The sequence below is a fragment of the Crocuta crocuta genome, unplaced genomic scaffold, assembly GCF_008692635.1.
Source record: "Crocuta crocuta isolate KB4526 unplaced genomic scaffold, BGI_CrCroc_1.0 scaffold26, whole genome shotgun sequence".
NCBI lineage: Eukaryota > Metazoa > Chordata > Mammalia > Carnivora > Hyaenidae > Crocuta > Crocuta crocuta.
Genome location: NW_027532249.1, coordinates 1,389,757 through 1,406,599, shown reverse-complemented (window position 1 = coordinate 1,406,599; position 16,843 = coordinate 1,389,757). Strand labels below are relative to the sequence as shown.

General features: G+C 45.0%; 1 protein-coding gene across 1 annotated transcript in view; it reads left to right on the top strand.

The window, feature by feature from the left end:
- PRELID3A (PRELI domain containing 3A) overlaps positions 1–12,543 on the top strand; it is a 44,222-nt gene extending 31,679 nt beyond the window's left edge. Inside the window, exons 2-7 of the mRNA XM_077778261.1 lie at positions 4,403–4,802; positions 5,908–5,997; positions 7,143–7,213; positions 7,311–7,413; positions 9,237–9,324; positions 10,388–12,543. Coding sequence (XP_077634387.1) covers positions 4,434–4,802; positions 5,908–5,997; positions 7,143–7,213; positions 7,311–7,413; positions 9,237–9,290 — 687 coding nt within the window. The 5' untranslated portion in view covers positions 4,403–4,433 and the 3' untranslated portion in view covers positions 9,291–9,324; positions 10,388–12,543. The remainder of the gene's footprint in view (positions 1–4,402; positions 4,803–5,907; positions 5,998–7,142; positions 7,214–7,310; positions 7,414–9,236; positions 9,325–10,387) is intronic.
- Positions 12,544–16,843: the final 4,300 nt, after the last annotated feature.

Sequence of the window (16,843 nt, the reverse complement as noted above, 5' to 3'; positions counted from 1 at the left end):
TCACATTTCTGAAAATAGGTTCATGATGAAGATGTTCATCATCAATTACATATACAAAGCAGACAATATGATCTGAGTATGGTTTGAGGCAGATGCTAGTTCAGTCTTTTTAAGGTGCATGTGTGTGTGTATGTGTGTGTGTATTTTGGTTTTGAGCCTGGGCTATGTCTACCCATGCTTTTTAAAAAAATTTTTTTAACGTTTATTTATTTTTGAGAGACAGAGAGACAGAGCATGAGCAGGGGAGGGGCAGAGAGAGAGAGAGACACAGAATCCGAAGCAGGCTCCAGGCTCCGAGCTGTCTGCACAGCGCCCGTCGCAGGGCTTGAGCTCACAGAGTGTGAGATCATGACCTGAGGCGAAGTCGGACGTTCAACTGACTGAGCCACCCAGGCGCCCCCTACCCATGCTGTTTAACCTTGTCTGGGTGTGTCTGAAGAATGATGGTGTTGTTGACGCACCCATCTTCGCAGGGGGCTCGGATGCCTCCTGGGGGCACGCATGTTGGAGGAAGGAAGAATTAGGGGAATAAGGACTCGGGGACGGGCCACCCTCAACATCTGAAGGTGGTGCCTGACATCCTGTGGACTACCATCAGGTTTCGAGCCTCAACTAGCACTGAACCAGCCTTGCCCCAGCAGTGGGACAGCTGTGGACCTGGCTTGCGGCCTCTCTGATAGCAGGAAACAAAATAGGGACAAAGGTGTCCACCCCCCACCACAAGGGCTCAGGGCGACACAAGGAGCGGTAGCTTCAGGGAGGACTGGGGACACCCTCGGGGACTCCACACAGGCTGTGGTCATCGTTGGGTAGTGGAATTGTGGATGGTTTTATTTTCATACTTTTCTTTGTTTTTCAGTATTTTGGACACTTATTTTTTATAATCAGAAGAAATAGGTTGGCCACTTCCCATCACATCCAACTTAGAAGTTGGAACAAAGTACAGTTGGCCCTTGAATAATGCGGGTGCTTAGGGGGCGCTGATCCCCTGCACAGCTGAAAATTGTGTATAATTTAAAAAACAAATAAACTCTTTCAGTAAATGGCCCAACTATCCACACAGTTGTTCAAGCCAAAAACCTGGGCATCATTCTTGAATCCTCCTCTTTCCTTATTTCCAGGATTAACACCTAATTTATCATCTAATTTAGGATGCCTTTGAAAGCAAAAGGGGAAACTCTTAGTATGTGCGATAGGACAAAAGGCAAAAACTGGAACTGTCCTGGGCAAACTGGAATGTATGGTCCCTTTACTTTTCTTTCTCTAACAATTAGTTACAAAGTACTACTACTTCCTAAATACCCTAAATACCTTTTTTTAAATTGAAGTATAGTTAACACACAATATTACGTTAGTTTCGGGCGTACCACACGGTGATTCAACACCTCTGTACGCCGTGCTAGGTTCACCACAGGTGTAACCACCATACAAAGTATTACAGTACCGCTGACCACATCCCTATGCTGTGCCTGCCTGCCTGCCTGCCTGCCTGCCTGCCTTCCTTTCTTTCTTTCTTTCTTTCTTTCTTTTAAAAGAAATCTTTTTACTGATTTATTTTGAGTGAGACAGCACAAGCAGGTGAAGGGCAGAGAGAAGGAGAGACAGAATCCCCAGCAGGCTCCACGCCATCCGCGCAGAGCCCAATGTGGGGCTTGAACTCACAAACTGTGAGATCATGACCTGAGCCGAGATCAAAATTTGGACGCTTAACCAACTGAGCCATCTAGGTCCCCCTGTGCTGTACCTTTTATCCCCATGACTTACTCATTGTACAACTGGAAGCCTGTATCTCCCAGTCCTCTTCACTCATGCTGCCCACCCCCTCCCTTCTGACAACCACCAGTTTGTTCTCTGTATTTATGCATCTGTCTCTGCATTTTATTTATTCCTTTGTTTTGCTTTTTAGATTCCGCATATAAGTGAAATTCTATGATATTTTTCTTTGTCTGACTTAGCATAATACCATCTAGGTCCACCCGTGTTGTCATAAATGGCAAGGTCTCCTCCTTTTTTATGGCTGAGTAATATTCCATTGTATATGTAGACCACATCTTCTTTATGCATTCATTTTGTCAGTAGATACTTGGGTTGTTTCCATATCTTGGCTATTGTAAATAATGCTGCAGTAAACACAGGAATGCAAATATCGTTTTGAACTAGTATTTTCATTTTCTTTGGGTGAATACCCAGTAGTGGAATGACTGGATTGTATAGTACTTCTATTTTTAATTCTTTGAGGAACTTCATACTGTTTTCCACAATGGCTGTACCAATTTACATTCCTGAACAATGTGTGAGGGTTCTTTCTCTATATTCTTTTTAAAAAATTTTTAATGTTTATTTATTTTTGAGAGAGAGATTGTGAGTGGGAGAAGGGCAGAGAGAGAGAGGGAGACACAGAATCAGAAGGAGGCTCTAGGCTCCAGGCTCCGAGCTGTCAGCACAGAGCCTGACATGGGGCTCGAACCCATGAGCTATGAGATCATGACCTGAGCTGAAGTCGGACGCTTAATCGACTGAGCCACCCAGGTGCCCCTTTTTTCTCCATATTCTTACCAACTTCTTGTCTTTTTTATTTTAGCCATTTTGATAAACATAAGGTGATAGCTTCTTATGGTTTTGACTTTCATTTCCCTGATGGTTAGTGATCTGGAGCACCTTTTTGTGTGTATGTTGGCCAACTGTATGTCTTATTTGGAAAAATGTCTATTTAGGTCGTCTGCCCATTTTTAATCGGATTATTTGGGGGTTTTTTTGGTATTGAGTTGAATAAATTCTTTATATATTTTGGATATTAATCCCTTATCAGATATATCATTTGCCAATATCTTCTCCCTTTCATTAGGTTGCCTTTTTATTCTGTTGATGGTTTCCCGCACTGTGCAAAAGCTTTATTTTTTAATTATTTTCTTTTATTTTCGGTGTTGTCCCAATAATTTATCTTTGCTTTTGTTTCTCTTGCCTTGGGAGACAGCCGGAAAAATATTGCTACAGCCAATGTCAAAAAACTCACTACCTATGTTTTTCTCTAGGAGTTTTATGGTTTCATGCCCCACATTTAGGTCTTTAATCCATTTTGAATTTATTTTTGTATATGGTGTAAGAAAGCGGTCCAATTTCATTTTTTTAAAATGTATTTATTTATTTATTTTGAGAGAGATAGCACGCACATGTGCATGAGCAAGGGGAGGGGCGGAGAGAGAGAATCAAGCAGGCTCCTCACTGTTGGCGCAGAGCCTGACGTTGGCTTGATCTCAGGAACCATGAGATCATGACCTGAGCTGAAATTAAGAGTTGGGAGCTTAACTGACTGAGCCACCCAGGCGCCCCTTCCAGTGTCATCCTTTTGAATGTAACTGTTCCGTTTTCCTAGCATCATTTACTGAAGAGACTGTCTTTTCCCAATTATATTCTTGTCTCCTTTTTGGTAGTTGACCATGTAAGTGCTGGTCTATTTCTGGCTCTCTATTCTGTTCTTTTGATCTGTGTTGTCTATTTCTGTGCCAGTACCATACTGTTTGATTACTACAGCTTTGTAGTTAACCTTGAAATCTGGGATTGTGATACCTCCAGCTTTGTTCTTCTTTCAGAAGACTGCTTTGGCTATTCGGGGTCTTCTGTGGTTCCATACACATTTTTGTGTTATTTGTTCTAGTTCTGTGAAAAATGTTATTGTCATTTTAATAGGGGTTACACTGAATCTGTAGATTGAAAATTATGTAGAGCTTTTGCTTCCCCCAAGAAATTAGCTTATGCCTACTATGGACTGGAAGCCTTACTGATAACATGAACAGTTAATGAGCACATATTTTATACATTATATACTGTATTCTTACATTAAGCTAAAGAACAGAAAATGGTATTAAGAAAATCATAAGGAAGAGAAAATACAATTACAGTACTTTTCTGTATTTATTGAAAAAAATCCACACGGAAGTGGACCCGTGCAGTTCAAACCAGTGTTGTTCAAGGGTGAGGTGGCGGAGGAAGGGGAGGTCGGGAAGGTGGGAAGTGGCTCGGCCAAGGCCCCAGCGATGGGGTGGCCTGTGAGTGCAGCACCTGGGCGGGGAATGCAGACACACCGAGCTCGGTGCCAGCAGCCAGAGACCTCTGCGTCCCCAGTGTCCTGCGAGTCCTCCCAGGCAAAGCCCTCCGGTTGCCTCTGGTCAGCCCAGAAGGATCACAAGATCCAGGATTTGGGTGTGGAGCCGGATGCCTCAGACAGATTTGTTCGAATACACCTTTAATTAAAGCCAAAAGAGAGAAGCTTTTAATGAGCATTAACCTTGATTCACTTCACTGTGTGGGCCACCGCGTCTCTGGCCCTCCCGCGCCACTGTGACACACTTTACAGGTGTAGGGATTGCCTGCTTATGCTGAGTGATTGTATTTTCCCCACCAGCCACCCATGGGACACTGTCATCAAAGCTGCCATGAGGAAGTACCCGAATCCAATGAACCCCTGCGTCGTGGGAGTTGACGTGCTGGAGCGCAGCGTGGATGGCCGGGGCCGGCTGCATAGCCACCGCCTCCNGCCGCCCCCGCCCCCCCCCGCCTCTCCCCGCTGCACCCACCTCTCCCGGGCTATTCCTTCGTCGTCCCCACTGCACCCGCATCGCCCCCCACCCCCACCCCGCGCCCGCATCACCCTGCCTGGGCTATACCTGCATCGCACGCCTGCCCCCTGCATCACCTCCCCTGTGCCCGCATCGCCCTGCCAGGGCTGTACCCACACCACCTGGCTGCTCCCTAGTTGTTCCTGCCGCACTTGCATGTGCCCTGCGGGCGCCCATCTGCAGGAAGTGACAGCCTTCCCTTAGAGCACCCACTCAGGACGTCAGAGAAACCTGAGAGCTGGTTTGTTTCTCTGTAAACTTCACTAATTTTCTATCTCTGTGGGTCCTGAGGTCACCTGATGGGTGGCGTGGCTTCCCGGCCCTCAGGTCTGGCCCCGCCCCCACAGGCTCCTCTCCTGCGTCACTCCATGGCCCTGGGCCTGACCAGATACCGCAGGCTTGGGGGGGCGGGGGGAGGTCCGAGATCAAGGCAGGGGCAGGCTTGGTTCTGCCGAGGACCGTGAGGGAAGGGTCTGTCCCAGCCCCTCTTCCTTGGGCAGACGGCTGCCCTGCTTCCTCTGCAGGTGGTGGTCGCTGGACCCCACGCAGCCCTGGTGTCTCCCTCAGTGTGTTCTTAGCTCCTTATAAGGACACTGCTCGGACTGGGTTAGGGCCCATCCTATTGACCCCCATGTAAACTTAATTACCTCTCAAAAGACCCTGTTTCCAAATATAGTCATATTCTGAGGTGTTGGGGGTCAGGGCATCAACACATGAACTTTGGGGACACATTCAGTCCCGACAGGTCTCTTCCATGGAGCCATCAGGGAGGTCATTGACTGTGTAAATCTGAGCACAGCTTTCCTGTGCCCATGCAGACCCTGTCCGCTTCTCAACAGAGTCCAAGCCGTGGCGTGGGCCCAGCACCCCAGTCATGCTGGCCTCTCACTGCCAGGAGCTCAGTCTGCCAGGTCTGGCCCTGGGAGCTGACTGCAAACTGACCTGCTAAACCCAGAACCAGAGTTCATGGCGCCCCCCCTGCCTGGGTTTGCCCCCCGGAAGAGGGGCCTTCCCCACGCTGCCCGCCCCTCACCATTCTCTTTTTCATCAGGGCATTTATTACTGCCACACACTCAGCTCTACCTGAATCCATTCATTTGTTCGATGTCTGCCTCCCCTGCTGAGGCAGAGACCCCCGGAAGGAGCTGTGCAGGGCCTTCCATGGCCACGTGCCCCCTTGTGTCATTTGTTGAATAAAGGAATTAATTAGTAAATGAAATGGCATTTTGTGTTTGATGCTACAGAATAAATTTTTGACACATTACTATGCCAGTTTTGCTTTGTTTTTTAGATTTTGGGAACCAGTCGGACTTTGACATACATCAAAGAACATTCTGTTGTGGATCCAGTAGAAAAGAAAATGGAACTTTGTTCCACCAATGTAAGCAATGGCCTAAGATGAGAAAGGTGCTTGATATTTCCTGGTGATGGTGTGTAATGTCTTCATTTAATCTTATTTCCAGCCCACTTTTGGTCTAAGTGATCTTTTATTTTTATTTTTATGTTTTAATGTTTTTTATTTATTTCTAGGAGAGAGAGAGAGAGCGTGAGCAGGGGAGGGTCAGAGAGAGAGGGAGTCACAGACTGAAACAGGCTCCAGGCTCTGAGCTGGTAGTCAGCACAGAGCCCGACGCGGGGCCTGAACCCACGAACCGGGAGATCATGACCTAAGCGAAAGTCAGACGCTTAACCGACTAAGCCACCCAGGCGCCCCAATGATCTTTTATTTTTAATAGAAAGTTTAAATTTATTTAGCAGTATTGTATTTATCTTTTTATCCCAGTATAATAAGTGCATAGAAAAAATGCCCATAATGAATCGTCACAAAGTGAACACACCTTTGTAACCAGCAGATGATTTTTAGCACTAATTTTTTTTATTCTTTTTTTTAAAATGTTTATTTCTTTTTTGAGAGAGAGACAGAGCATGAGCGGGGGAGGGGCAGAGAGAGAGGGAGACACAGAATCGGAAGCAGGCTCCAGGCTCTAGGCTCTGAGCTGTCAGCATAGAGCCCGGGGTGCGGCTCAAACCCACGAACCACGAGATCATGACCTGAGCTGAAGTCAGACGCTTAACTGACTCTGCCACCAAGGTGCCCCTTTAACGCTAATTTTACAAGCACCTTTTTCCCTTCATTCCTCTCAGAAAAATTTATATCGGCCTACTGCATATTCAAAAAAATATGTTGGGGAAGATGCAGGAGCTAGAAACATGGCTTATTTTATAAAATCAGCAGCTTCATGCCTATTTACCTGGATGCTGACCCTCAAGTGTGAGGCTTTTGTATGGCTGCTGATGGTTTGGCAGTCTGAAAGTGCGTAAGGCCAGGCCAGACTCTGGTTCGGGTGTGGAGGACAGGCGACGGCCGCAGGAAGGGGTGGCCAGGGCTACGTTTCCCTAGGACGTCATGTGTCCTCTGTTCTGGCTTCAGTCAGTGGTGAATTGAGGATGGAAGGGGAGGTTGAGCAGGTTTGGGAAGAAATGCAAGAGAAATAAAACCTGAAACCATTTTGTTGTTGTTTCAAGATCACACTCACAAACTTGGTGTCGGTGAACGAGAGGCTGGTATACACACCCCATCCGGAGGACCCTGAAATGTAAGTCATTGCGTCCTGGATTGACACGTTGAATTCCCAGGTCAGGATGCGCTGGGGCCTCCCCTGCTCAGCCCCTTTACTTGCTGCTCTTCCGTAGGACTGTGCTCACACAAGAAGCCATCATCACCGTGAAGGGGATCAGCCTCGGCAGCTACCTGGAAAGTCTGATGGCCAGCACGATATCCTCCAATGCAAAGAAGGTATGGACCTCAGTCCCGGGCCCTGTGTGCACCCCAGATGTTCAGTGCCAGCTTTAGGGGGTGAGATGTATAGGCCCTTAAGTCCTGCGGAGCGCTGCGGCCCTCCATCGCCCGCTGAGCTTGTGCTGGCTGTCACAGCGTTTTCCACTGTGACACTGAAAACTGGCCGCAGGGAGGGCTGGCCCAGGCCTGCGGGGGAAGTGCTGGGTGAATCTGGAACATACGCCCAGCGGAAGCAACCATCACTTCAGAGAGCCAAAATAGCGCAGGCTCAGTGAACAGAACAAACCCCACACGTTAACATCTTCAGGCAGGGTATTGGGGAATTGTAGTTTCCTACCGAACAGGCACCTAGCGGCTTTGGCTGAACCTCTAGTCTGCGAAGTTCCCCGGAGTCAGCTGCCGTCTTTGCGCCTCCCCTCTGGCAGGATTTGGGAGTAAGCTTTGTGGAGGTGACAGGAGAAAGGTTGGATCGCAGGAGGCCGTCCTCCCCAGGTCCCTAGCTGGAGGGCCGCCTTAGTGAGGCGGACACTGCTCACCGAGTCCAGGTTGCCCCTCCTCTCCAGCACAGCTGACGGAAAGAGCTTGGATGCGTGGAAGCCGTTATTCGAGTTCAAGGTAATGTCACTCGAGTTCAAGGTAATGTCACTCGCTAGAGCAGGGCCTTTGCTGACGTCTTCCTGGCTGTCCTCCCCTCCCCCGCTCTCTCCTGGTTTGATTTGGTCAGAAGCAGTTCTTCTTTCCGGGGATCCGGGGATGCCTGTTATGCTTGGCACAATTTAACTGGAAAGCCCTTCTGGCTTGCATTTAGCCTAGGCACTGATAGAAGAGCCAGTTTGCCTTGTTTTAAAAAAACAACAACAACAACTTTTTTTTAATATTTATTTTTTGAGAGAGAGAGACAGTGTGAGTGGGAGAGAGGCAGAGAGGGAGACACAGAATCCGAAACAGGCTCCAGGCTCTGAGCTGTCAGCACAGAGCTGGATGCCGGGCTCAAACCCACAAACCGTGAGATCATGACCTGAGCCAGAGTTGGACACTTAACCGACTGAGCTGCCCAGGTGCCCCCAGTCTGCCCTGTTTTTAAGAAAAATCCTGATTCAAGAAATGTTGGCAATAGCTCAGCTCAGTTCAGGGGAGGCGGGGGGAGGGGGGTACGCAGTGCCTAGTGTCCTCACTGCGAGCCCTCCTAAGAGGAGACAGAACCTCACGTTTGTGTGGCCAGTGTCGGCCCTAGGACGGGCGCCCTAAATGTTTACTGAAAGAAATAAATTCTAGAAGGAAGGGACTACTTGGTGAGGCCAAAGCCACCTGAGACCTCTTGCGAGAAAAGTCTGGGGAAACTGAGCGAGGCCAAATGATGTTATTTCACTTCCTGTTAGGGACTGCCGTGCTGACTCCCTTCTCCCCCCAGCTGTGTCACTGTCTGAGAGCATCCCAGCAGCTGGGAAGATGCCCGGGACAGGACACAGGAGGAGGAGGGCAGGTCATCCTGGGATTTGGGTGGGATGAGCCATCGAGCAGGCGGTGAGACTGCCCCCTCGTCCCGCACTCAGGAGATGACAGTGCAGATGGCGGGTGCCGGTGTCGGTACAGCCCGAGCCCGTGTGAGAATTCCAGGCAGAACACGTACCACCTGATTTCTGAGCTTGAGAAGCTGCCTGCTTACGGAGAAAGATTGTTCACAAACGGTTACTGCTGTGTCTCCTCTAAAACCACAGCGCTTTCCTTCTGCCATTTAAAATACAGGTCGTGGCTTGCCGTCTGCAGTGCGAGAAGCAGCACTTCTTACACCGTGTTGAACCCTTTCTGTGTTGCTCCAGGGGTGGGCTGCTATTGAGTGGATAATTGAAAATTCTGAGCATGCTGTGAGCTAACGGGGTCTGCACCCGCACCTTGTGATGAACAGTGGTAACTATGGTATTCTTTAACCCAGTAGAGAACCTAGCATCTTGCTGACCGTGTGCATGGTGTGTGGTGTGGGGTGTTTACAGGTGCGGCTGCATGCGTCTCCGGCCCGGTGCTCCTTAGTATCTTCTGTAACGGAAACAGTCATTAGTTCATCCTCTTCCTAACTCATCTCCTTGTTTCATGGCAGGATTTATTTCCCAGAGAGACTTGAGCATTTGTTATCTGGTCTGTGATGGAGGGAGCTCAGCTGGTCCCAAGCCGTTCTCAGGACCTGCTTGCCCAAACATTTCCTGTAACTAGTACATTGCCAAAAAGAGGCTCTCACTAGTAGTTCAGACAGTGTTAAAGGCCGATCAAACGGGAGAATTTTTTCATTTGGGGCAGGGTCCGAGTATTTGCACATGTTCTCATGAAGAATGCTCTGTGCCCTAGCGTCAGCGCGGCGGGGCCGGGGGGAATCCTGCCCCGGCCGTGTGACTGCCACTGGCTCTTTCCTTTTAGTGGCAGAAGCCATTTCTAGCATCTTCTTGAGCTTCACAAAAGTTCCTTGGTTTCCTAGGCCACCAGTGGCTAGACCGTCAGGAAGGGATTTGACACTTAATTGGTCATCTTCATACTTTGTAGGAAAGTCAGCGTTTCCTGCTTCCCTCTGTTTAGTGAATCCTTATACTCCTGCCTTGAAACCCCCCACCCTATTGACTTTCCATACTGTGCTGCTCTGGGTCCCACTTCCCACGGTCGGTCGGTCGGTCTGTGTGTCTGCAACATGTGCGTGTCAGCAAAAGGGAGCTGCTGTGTGGTTCAGGCTCCTTTAAGAGCTTCCTACTGGAGCCCAAATTTGCCAGAGACCCTCACCTCGAACCCAAGGTCGTGATCTGCCACTGGGTCTCTCTTCTTCCGTGGACGTACCACTAAGGTGGCCACGCGTAGAGAGCCCACCCGCCTGGTGGGCATAGAGTGTGTGGGCAGTGTGGTGTGTGTGATGTGTCACTCTGAGTTTTGGGACTCTGTCACATTCTGTTTCCTCATAAACTAGAGCTAAACTGCCTCAATCTTTGATCAGATGCCTCACCCAAAAAGTCAAAGAAGAAAGAAAGAACAAAAGAAAAAAAAGGAAGGAAGAAGGAAAGGAAGAAAGAAGGAAGAAATAAGCGAGCCTTGACTATGGTTCGCCCAATCTGGGAGAGGTGTGGAACCTTCTGGAATCTGCCACTTCCCTGGTGACAGCCTCCACCGGGCTCTTCGGTCGCGACGTCTCAAGACAGGAGGACTGTCTGTTGCAGAGTGAGACCCAGAGAAGAGAAGACCCCTGTAGCAGGAGGAGGGCAAGGGCCGCAGAGCTGCCACTCTGCCGTTGCCCACGGCCCCACCCCCGCCGCCCCCCGGCCGGCGTTGTCAGACTGCTCTTGTGCCTTGTCTGTCCTCCCCTCGGTAGCAGCTCCCGGCAATTTTCTGCTGACTCTTGGGACCTTACTAAACCACTTTTCTCCTGATGACACCCTGTGTTCCACCCCTGCCCCTTGATCACCTGTCTACACCGTCGGCCTCCTCACACGTATTGGGACGCCATCTGTCACATCAGACGCCACTGCAGTGTGTCCTTCTCACCACTGTTAGTGCAGATCTGCCCACGCTGGGGTAGGGGCGTCCGCCCCCACAGTGGCGTGTGTGGGGACAGTACCGTGAGCTCTCCTGTCACACAGATGGAATTGGCCAGGGCAGCCCACTTGAAATGGGTTCAAGCGCTGTGCCCCAAGCTGCAGCCGCTTGTCCTGCACTCAGACCAGAGACCCCAGGGGCTGGAGGCCTGTGTTACTCGTCACCGTTCCGACCTGTCTGTGGGGACGCTCGCTCACACTGAGCCGCTGTGACGAGGTGGTAAAAGTGCTTATGAGCGTGAGCCGTCCTGTTAGCTTTAGGGTCCTTCCAGGTGGGAGTTTTAACGTTCCTGTGTTCAAAAGTCCAGCGTAAAATCTTTCAGTATGCTTCGAGTTCTAAAACCTTGAGAGAAGACCTCCTCCATGAACAACGAGTAGAACTGTGTTCTGCTGTTTTTTAGGTAGTGTTTCTTGTTTGAAAACAGTACTTCTAATCCAAAAGGAAATGGTATTGTGTTATGCATAAAGCTTATGGGAAAACAGAGTTAAAAGATTTATGGTAAAAACAGCCCCCCTTACCCCTTCCGCAAAGCATGTCTCTAACCTGCTGGGGGAATGCCCAACTCTTTTGTCAGTTTTTGGTGTTTACTGCTAGATTTCTAAATTAATAAGCATACCCTGCTATTTCTTGATCTGCCAAATTTAGACATTATCTAGATATTATTTACTGGTTTGGTAGATTATTATTTTCTCTCATATCTTTCTCCCCTCTCCCACTCCCCCCAAAATAGCTATATCGTTTATGGTTGAAAGCACATTTAGAGTTTCCATAATTTTGAAAATACAAATGCCTAACTTGTTTATTGCCAAGCTAGAATTGCATTTTCCTTCTTATACAATTTCCTCTCGCTGTGGGCATAATAATTCTTTTCATCTGTTTAATTTTATTTGCTAAAAATCTCTGGCTGAGTCCTTCCATACTCTTGCCCACTTTTGGCAGTATGTCATAATGCTGTCTTCCACAGGTCAGTCTTTTTGGGCAGCACACCCATTCCCCGTTTCCCTGGCAACATCCTTTCTGGAAGCCGGGCCTCGCTTTCTGACCAAACAGCCACATGGCTGTCATCCTCTCTCCTGGGCATTTCCTTGGCCTTCTCTCATGGAGCCCTTGTTTCCCTGCTTCCTCGCCTTCCTCTTTCTCTTTCCTGTCACAAGATGGGGAAGGACATCTCTTTGTGGCTTCTAAGACTTGGCACAACTGAAAATGTCTTTTCTGTTTTCATACTTTGTTCACAGCATCGCTGGACATACAGTTCTATAAAAAAATGTTTTTCACTCAGAATTTTGAAGGCATTGTTCTCTTGTTTTCCACTCAGATTACCAACCTTTGTATGTGAATTGTATCTTCTCTCTCTGAAAGCTTTTAGGGTTGTTTTATCCTTGATGTTGTGAAATTTCATGTGGTTAAGCCTTATTTTAATTGATTTTTAAGATTTTTACTTTTAATTTTTTTAATGTTTATTTTATTTTTGAGAGGGAGAGAGACAAGCACAAGCGGGAGAGGGGCAGAGAGAAAGAGACAGACACAGGATCTGAAGGAGGCTCCAGGCTCCGAACTGTCAGCACAGAGCCCGACGTGGGGCTCGACCTCATGAACTGCGAGATTGTGACCTGAGCCAAAGTCGGACGCTTAACCAGCTGAGCCACCCAGGTGTCCCATTTGAAGTGATCTTTTAAAATTCATTATGCTGCACTGTGCATGTTAAATTCCTGGTTTTGATAGTTTAAGTATGCATGATGTTATTAGAGGTAGAGGGTAAAGGGTACATGGGACATTCCTGTATTATCTTGGCACCTACCTGTGAATCTATAATAATTTCAAAATTAAAAGTTAAAAAAATGTAAATAGTAACATCATGGAAAATGGTAGAGGTGGGTGCTCCAAGAATCTGTCCCTCCACTGAAACAACCAATAAGCTGGCAAAAAATAACAGAATCAAGTTTTGTAGAACTGTGGATTCTAATAGAATACTTCAACTAGGGGAGCACTTAATGAATCTTGATTAATCTACCTTGCAGATTCTGGACTTGTGAACCTCCATAATTATGACCGCCAGTCATAATTAAAATAAATCTCTCTCTCTATTTACACATTCTATTAGTTCTGTTTCTCTGGAAAACCCTAACCAATACATTATTAGAGCTAAATTGATACCAATTCAAATTATACTTTTCTGAATTTAAGATGTTAATTATAATCACCAGGGTAACTAATAAGAAAATAACTAAAAAATATCCAGAAAATAAACAAAAGGGGAATGAAAATGGTACATTAGAAAATAAAATCTAACACAGCAGACGAGGATGGAAACAATTCAGGAAGGCAAAGTTATGACATTCATAGAAAACAACTAACTGTAAAAAGTGCTGCTTTAACAGTAATTGCTTTAAAAGTAAATAGATTAAATTCACCAGTTAAAGGACAGAGATTGGCAAAATAGATGAAAAAACATGATCTTACTATATATGCTGTATATAAGAGACTTCAGATCCAAAGACACAAATGGGTTTAGTGTGAAAGGATGGAAAAAGATATTCTATGTAAATAAGAACCAAGAGAGCTGGAGTAGCCATACTCATATCAGACGCAATCTGCTTTGGTGAAAATTTGTTACAAGAGACAATTAAGGACATTACATATCATGAGAGGGTCAATTCATCAAGAAGATAAAGATTATAGCCATTCACACACCAAGCTGCAGAATCCCTGAATATATAAAGCAAACATTAGCTGAACTGAAGGGAGAAATAAAGAATTCTACAATTATAGCTGGAGACTTCAATAACCCACTTTCAATAATGGAGAGGACACCTAGACAGAAAATCAGTAAGGAAATGGAGGACTAGAACAACACTATACACCAACTTCACCTAACAGATATCCATAGAACACTTCACCCAACAGCAGAGTACCCATTTTTCTCAAGAACACATGGATTATTCTCCAGGATAAACCATGTGTTAGGCCAAACACCAAGTCTCAATAAATTTAAGAAGAATGAAATCGTGCAAAATATCTTTTGTGATCCCAATGAAGTGAACTTAGAAACCAACAGTATAAGGTAAATGGAAAATTCAGAAATAAGTTGAATTTTAAAAATATATTTCTAATAACTAGTGAATCAAAGAAGGAATTACAAATGAAATTATAACATTTTGAGATGAACATATGGAAACTTATGGGATGCAGGGAGAGCAGTGATCAAAGGGACATTCATAGCTGCAAACACCTACGTTAAAAAAAGAGGAAAGATCTCAAGTCATTAACCTGACTTTAAGGAGCTAGAAAATGAAGAACAAACTAAACCCATGGCTTACAGAAAGAAAGGAATGATAAAGATGAGAGAGGAGATAGAGAATAGAAAAATAGAATCATTGAAATCAAAAGTTTAGTTGAAAAGATCAACAAAGTTGACAAACCTTTAGTTGACTGGCCAAGAATAAAAAGGATTCAGCATAAAAATATTAGAAGTGAAAGTGGGGCATTACTACACATCTTTCAGAAATAAGAGGATATAAGAGAAAACTATGAGCAGTTGTATACCAACAAATTAGATAATCTATATGTGATGGAGAAACTACTAGAAACAAATTCCCAAAACTGATTTAAGAAAAAATAGAATCTCAGTAGATCTATGACAAAAACACTGAGTCAGTAATTAAAAATCTTCCAACCGAAGTTTCTCAGGGGGCAGCATAAGAAGAAAGCCCTGCAGTTTGTTCTAACTGCAACCCAGGTAGCTGGGCTACAGGCAGGCATCTAGTCTGACTGCTGACACTGCCCAACAAGAAGCCTGCATTGGCTCCAGACTGGCACGCTCTAACAACACAGGGATCGAACCCTGCCTACTGAGCCCATAGCAGACAAAGAGAGCCATTACAGATGAGTGATACGAAGACAAATGTGTCCCAGGCAGAACAGTAGGGCACATGTGGCCCACATAGGAGACTTCCCTGAACTGCCTGGCTCTGGTGAACAGGAAGCATTGTATTGCAGGGCACTGTGGGACCTCTTTTTCATAAGGCCACTACTTTCAATATCAGGAGATGTGGCAGCTTTCCTAACCCATAGAAACAAAGAGAGTCAGACAAAATGAGGAGACAGAGGACTATGTCCCAAATGCAAGAGCAGGACAAAAATCATAGCACAAGAGCTAGATGAAATCAGCTCAAGGCAATATTCCTGATAACCAGTCAAGGAATTCACAAAACAAAAAAAGTAAAATGTATACCGAAAACATGGCGGGTGAGGGAGTAATAATTTAGTGTTTTTAGGACTTAAGGAACAATCAACTTAATAAGATAAACTGCTGTACGTGTAAGATGTTATAGAAGAGCCTAATGGTAAACAATCGAAAACCAAAATAGATACACAAAAAAAATAAAGAGAAAGGAACTCAAGCATAACATTAAAGAAAGTCTTCAAACCAGAAGGTTTGAAGAGAGCAAAAGAAGAATGGAACAGAGAAGAACTACAAAAACAACCATAAAACATATAACAAAATGGCAACAAGTAAAACCTATCAATAATTACTTTAAGTGTAAATGGCCTAATGCTCCAATCAAGACATAGGATGAATGGATAGAAAAGAAAGACCCATCTACATGGTGGTGATAAAAGACTCAGTTCAAACCTAAAGATACCTGCAAATTGAAAGTGAAGGGACAAAAACCATTTACCATGCAAATGGAAGTGAAAAGAAGGTTGGAGTAGAATACTTACATTGGACAAAATAGACTTTAAGAGAAAGACTGTAATGACAAAGAAGAACATTACATAATAATGAAGGGAACAATCCAACAAGAGAATATAACAATTGTAAATATGTATCCAACATAGGAGTACCTGAATACATAAGGCAACTACTAACAGACATAGAGGAAGAAGCTGACAGTAATCTAGCCATAGTAAGGGACTCTGCCATCCCACTTACATCAATGGATAGATCACCTAGACAGAAAATCAATTAGGAAACAGTGGCTTTGAATGACACATTAGATAAGATGGAGCTAACAGATGTATTCAGAATATTCCATCTGAAAACAGCAGAATACACATTCTTTTTTTTTTTTTTTACATTCTTTTCAAGTATACATGGAATATTCTCTAGAATAGATTACCTGTTAGGCCACAAAATGAATCTCAATAAATTTAAAAATTCAATAAATTAAAAAATATCATGCATCTATGGAAACCAACTTGACAATAAACTATTTTAAAAAATATCATGCATCTTTTCCAGCCATAGTGATATGAAATTTGAAATCAATCACAAGAAAAAATGTGAAAGAACACATGCATGAAGAATAAATAACATGCTGCTAAACAATGAATGGGGTCAACCAAGAAATCAAAAAGAAAATTAAAAAATACATGGAGACCAATGAAAATGAAAACACAGTGGTCCAAAATCTTAGGGATACAGCAAAGCTGTTCTAAGAGGGAATTGTAGAGCAATACAGGTCTACCTCAAGAAACAAGAAAAAGCTCAAATAAACAACCTAAACTTACACCTAAAGGAGAAAAAGAACAAAGGCCGAAGTCAGTAGAAGGAAGGAAATAATAAAGATTAAAGCAGAAATAAATGAAGCAGAGACTAAAAATACAATAGAACAAATCAGTGAAGGCAGGAGTTGGTTCTTTGGAAAGATAAAGAAAATTGACAAACCTTTAGCCAGACTTATCATGAAAAAATAAATAAAGTCATGAATGAAGGAAAAAACAAAGCAAAACAAAAAGAAAATCTCCCAACAAAGAAAAAACCAGGACCAGATGGTTTTACTGGTGGAGTCTACCAAATGTTAAAGGGTTAATGCAAATCCTTTGCAAACCCTTCCAAAAAAGAGAGAATACCAAATAC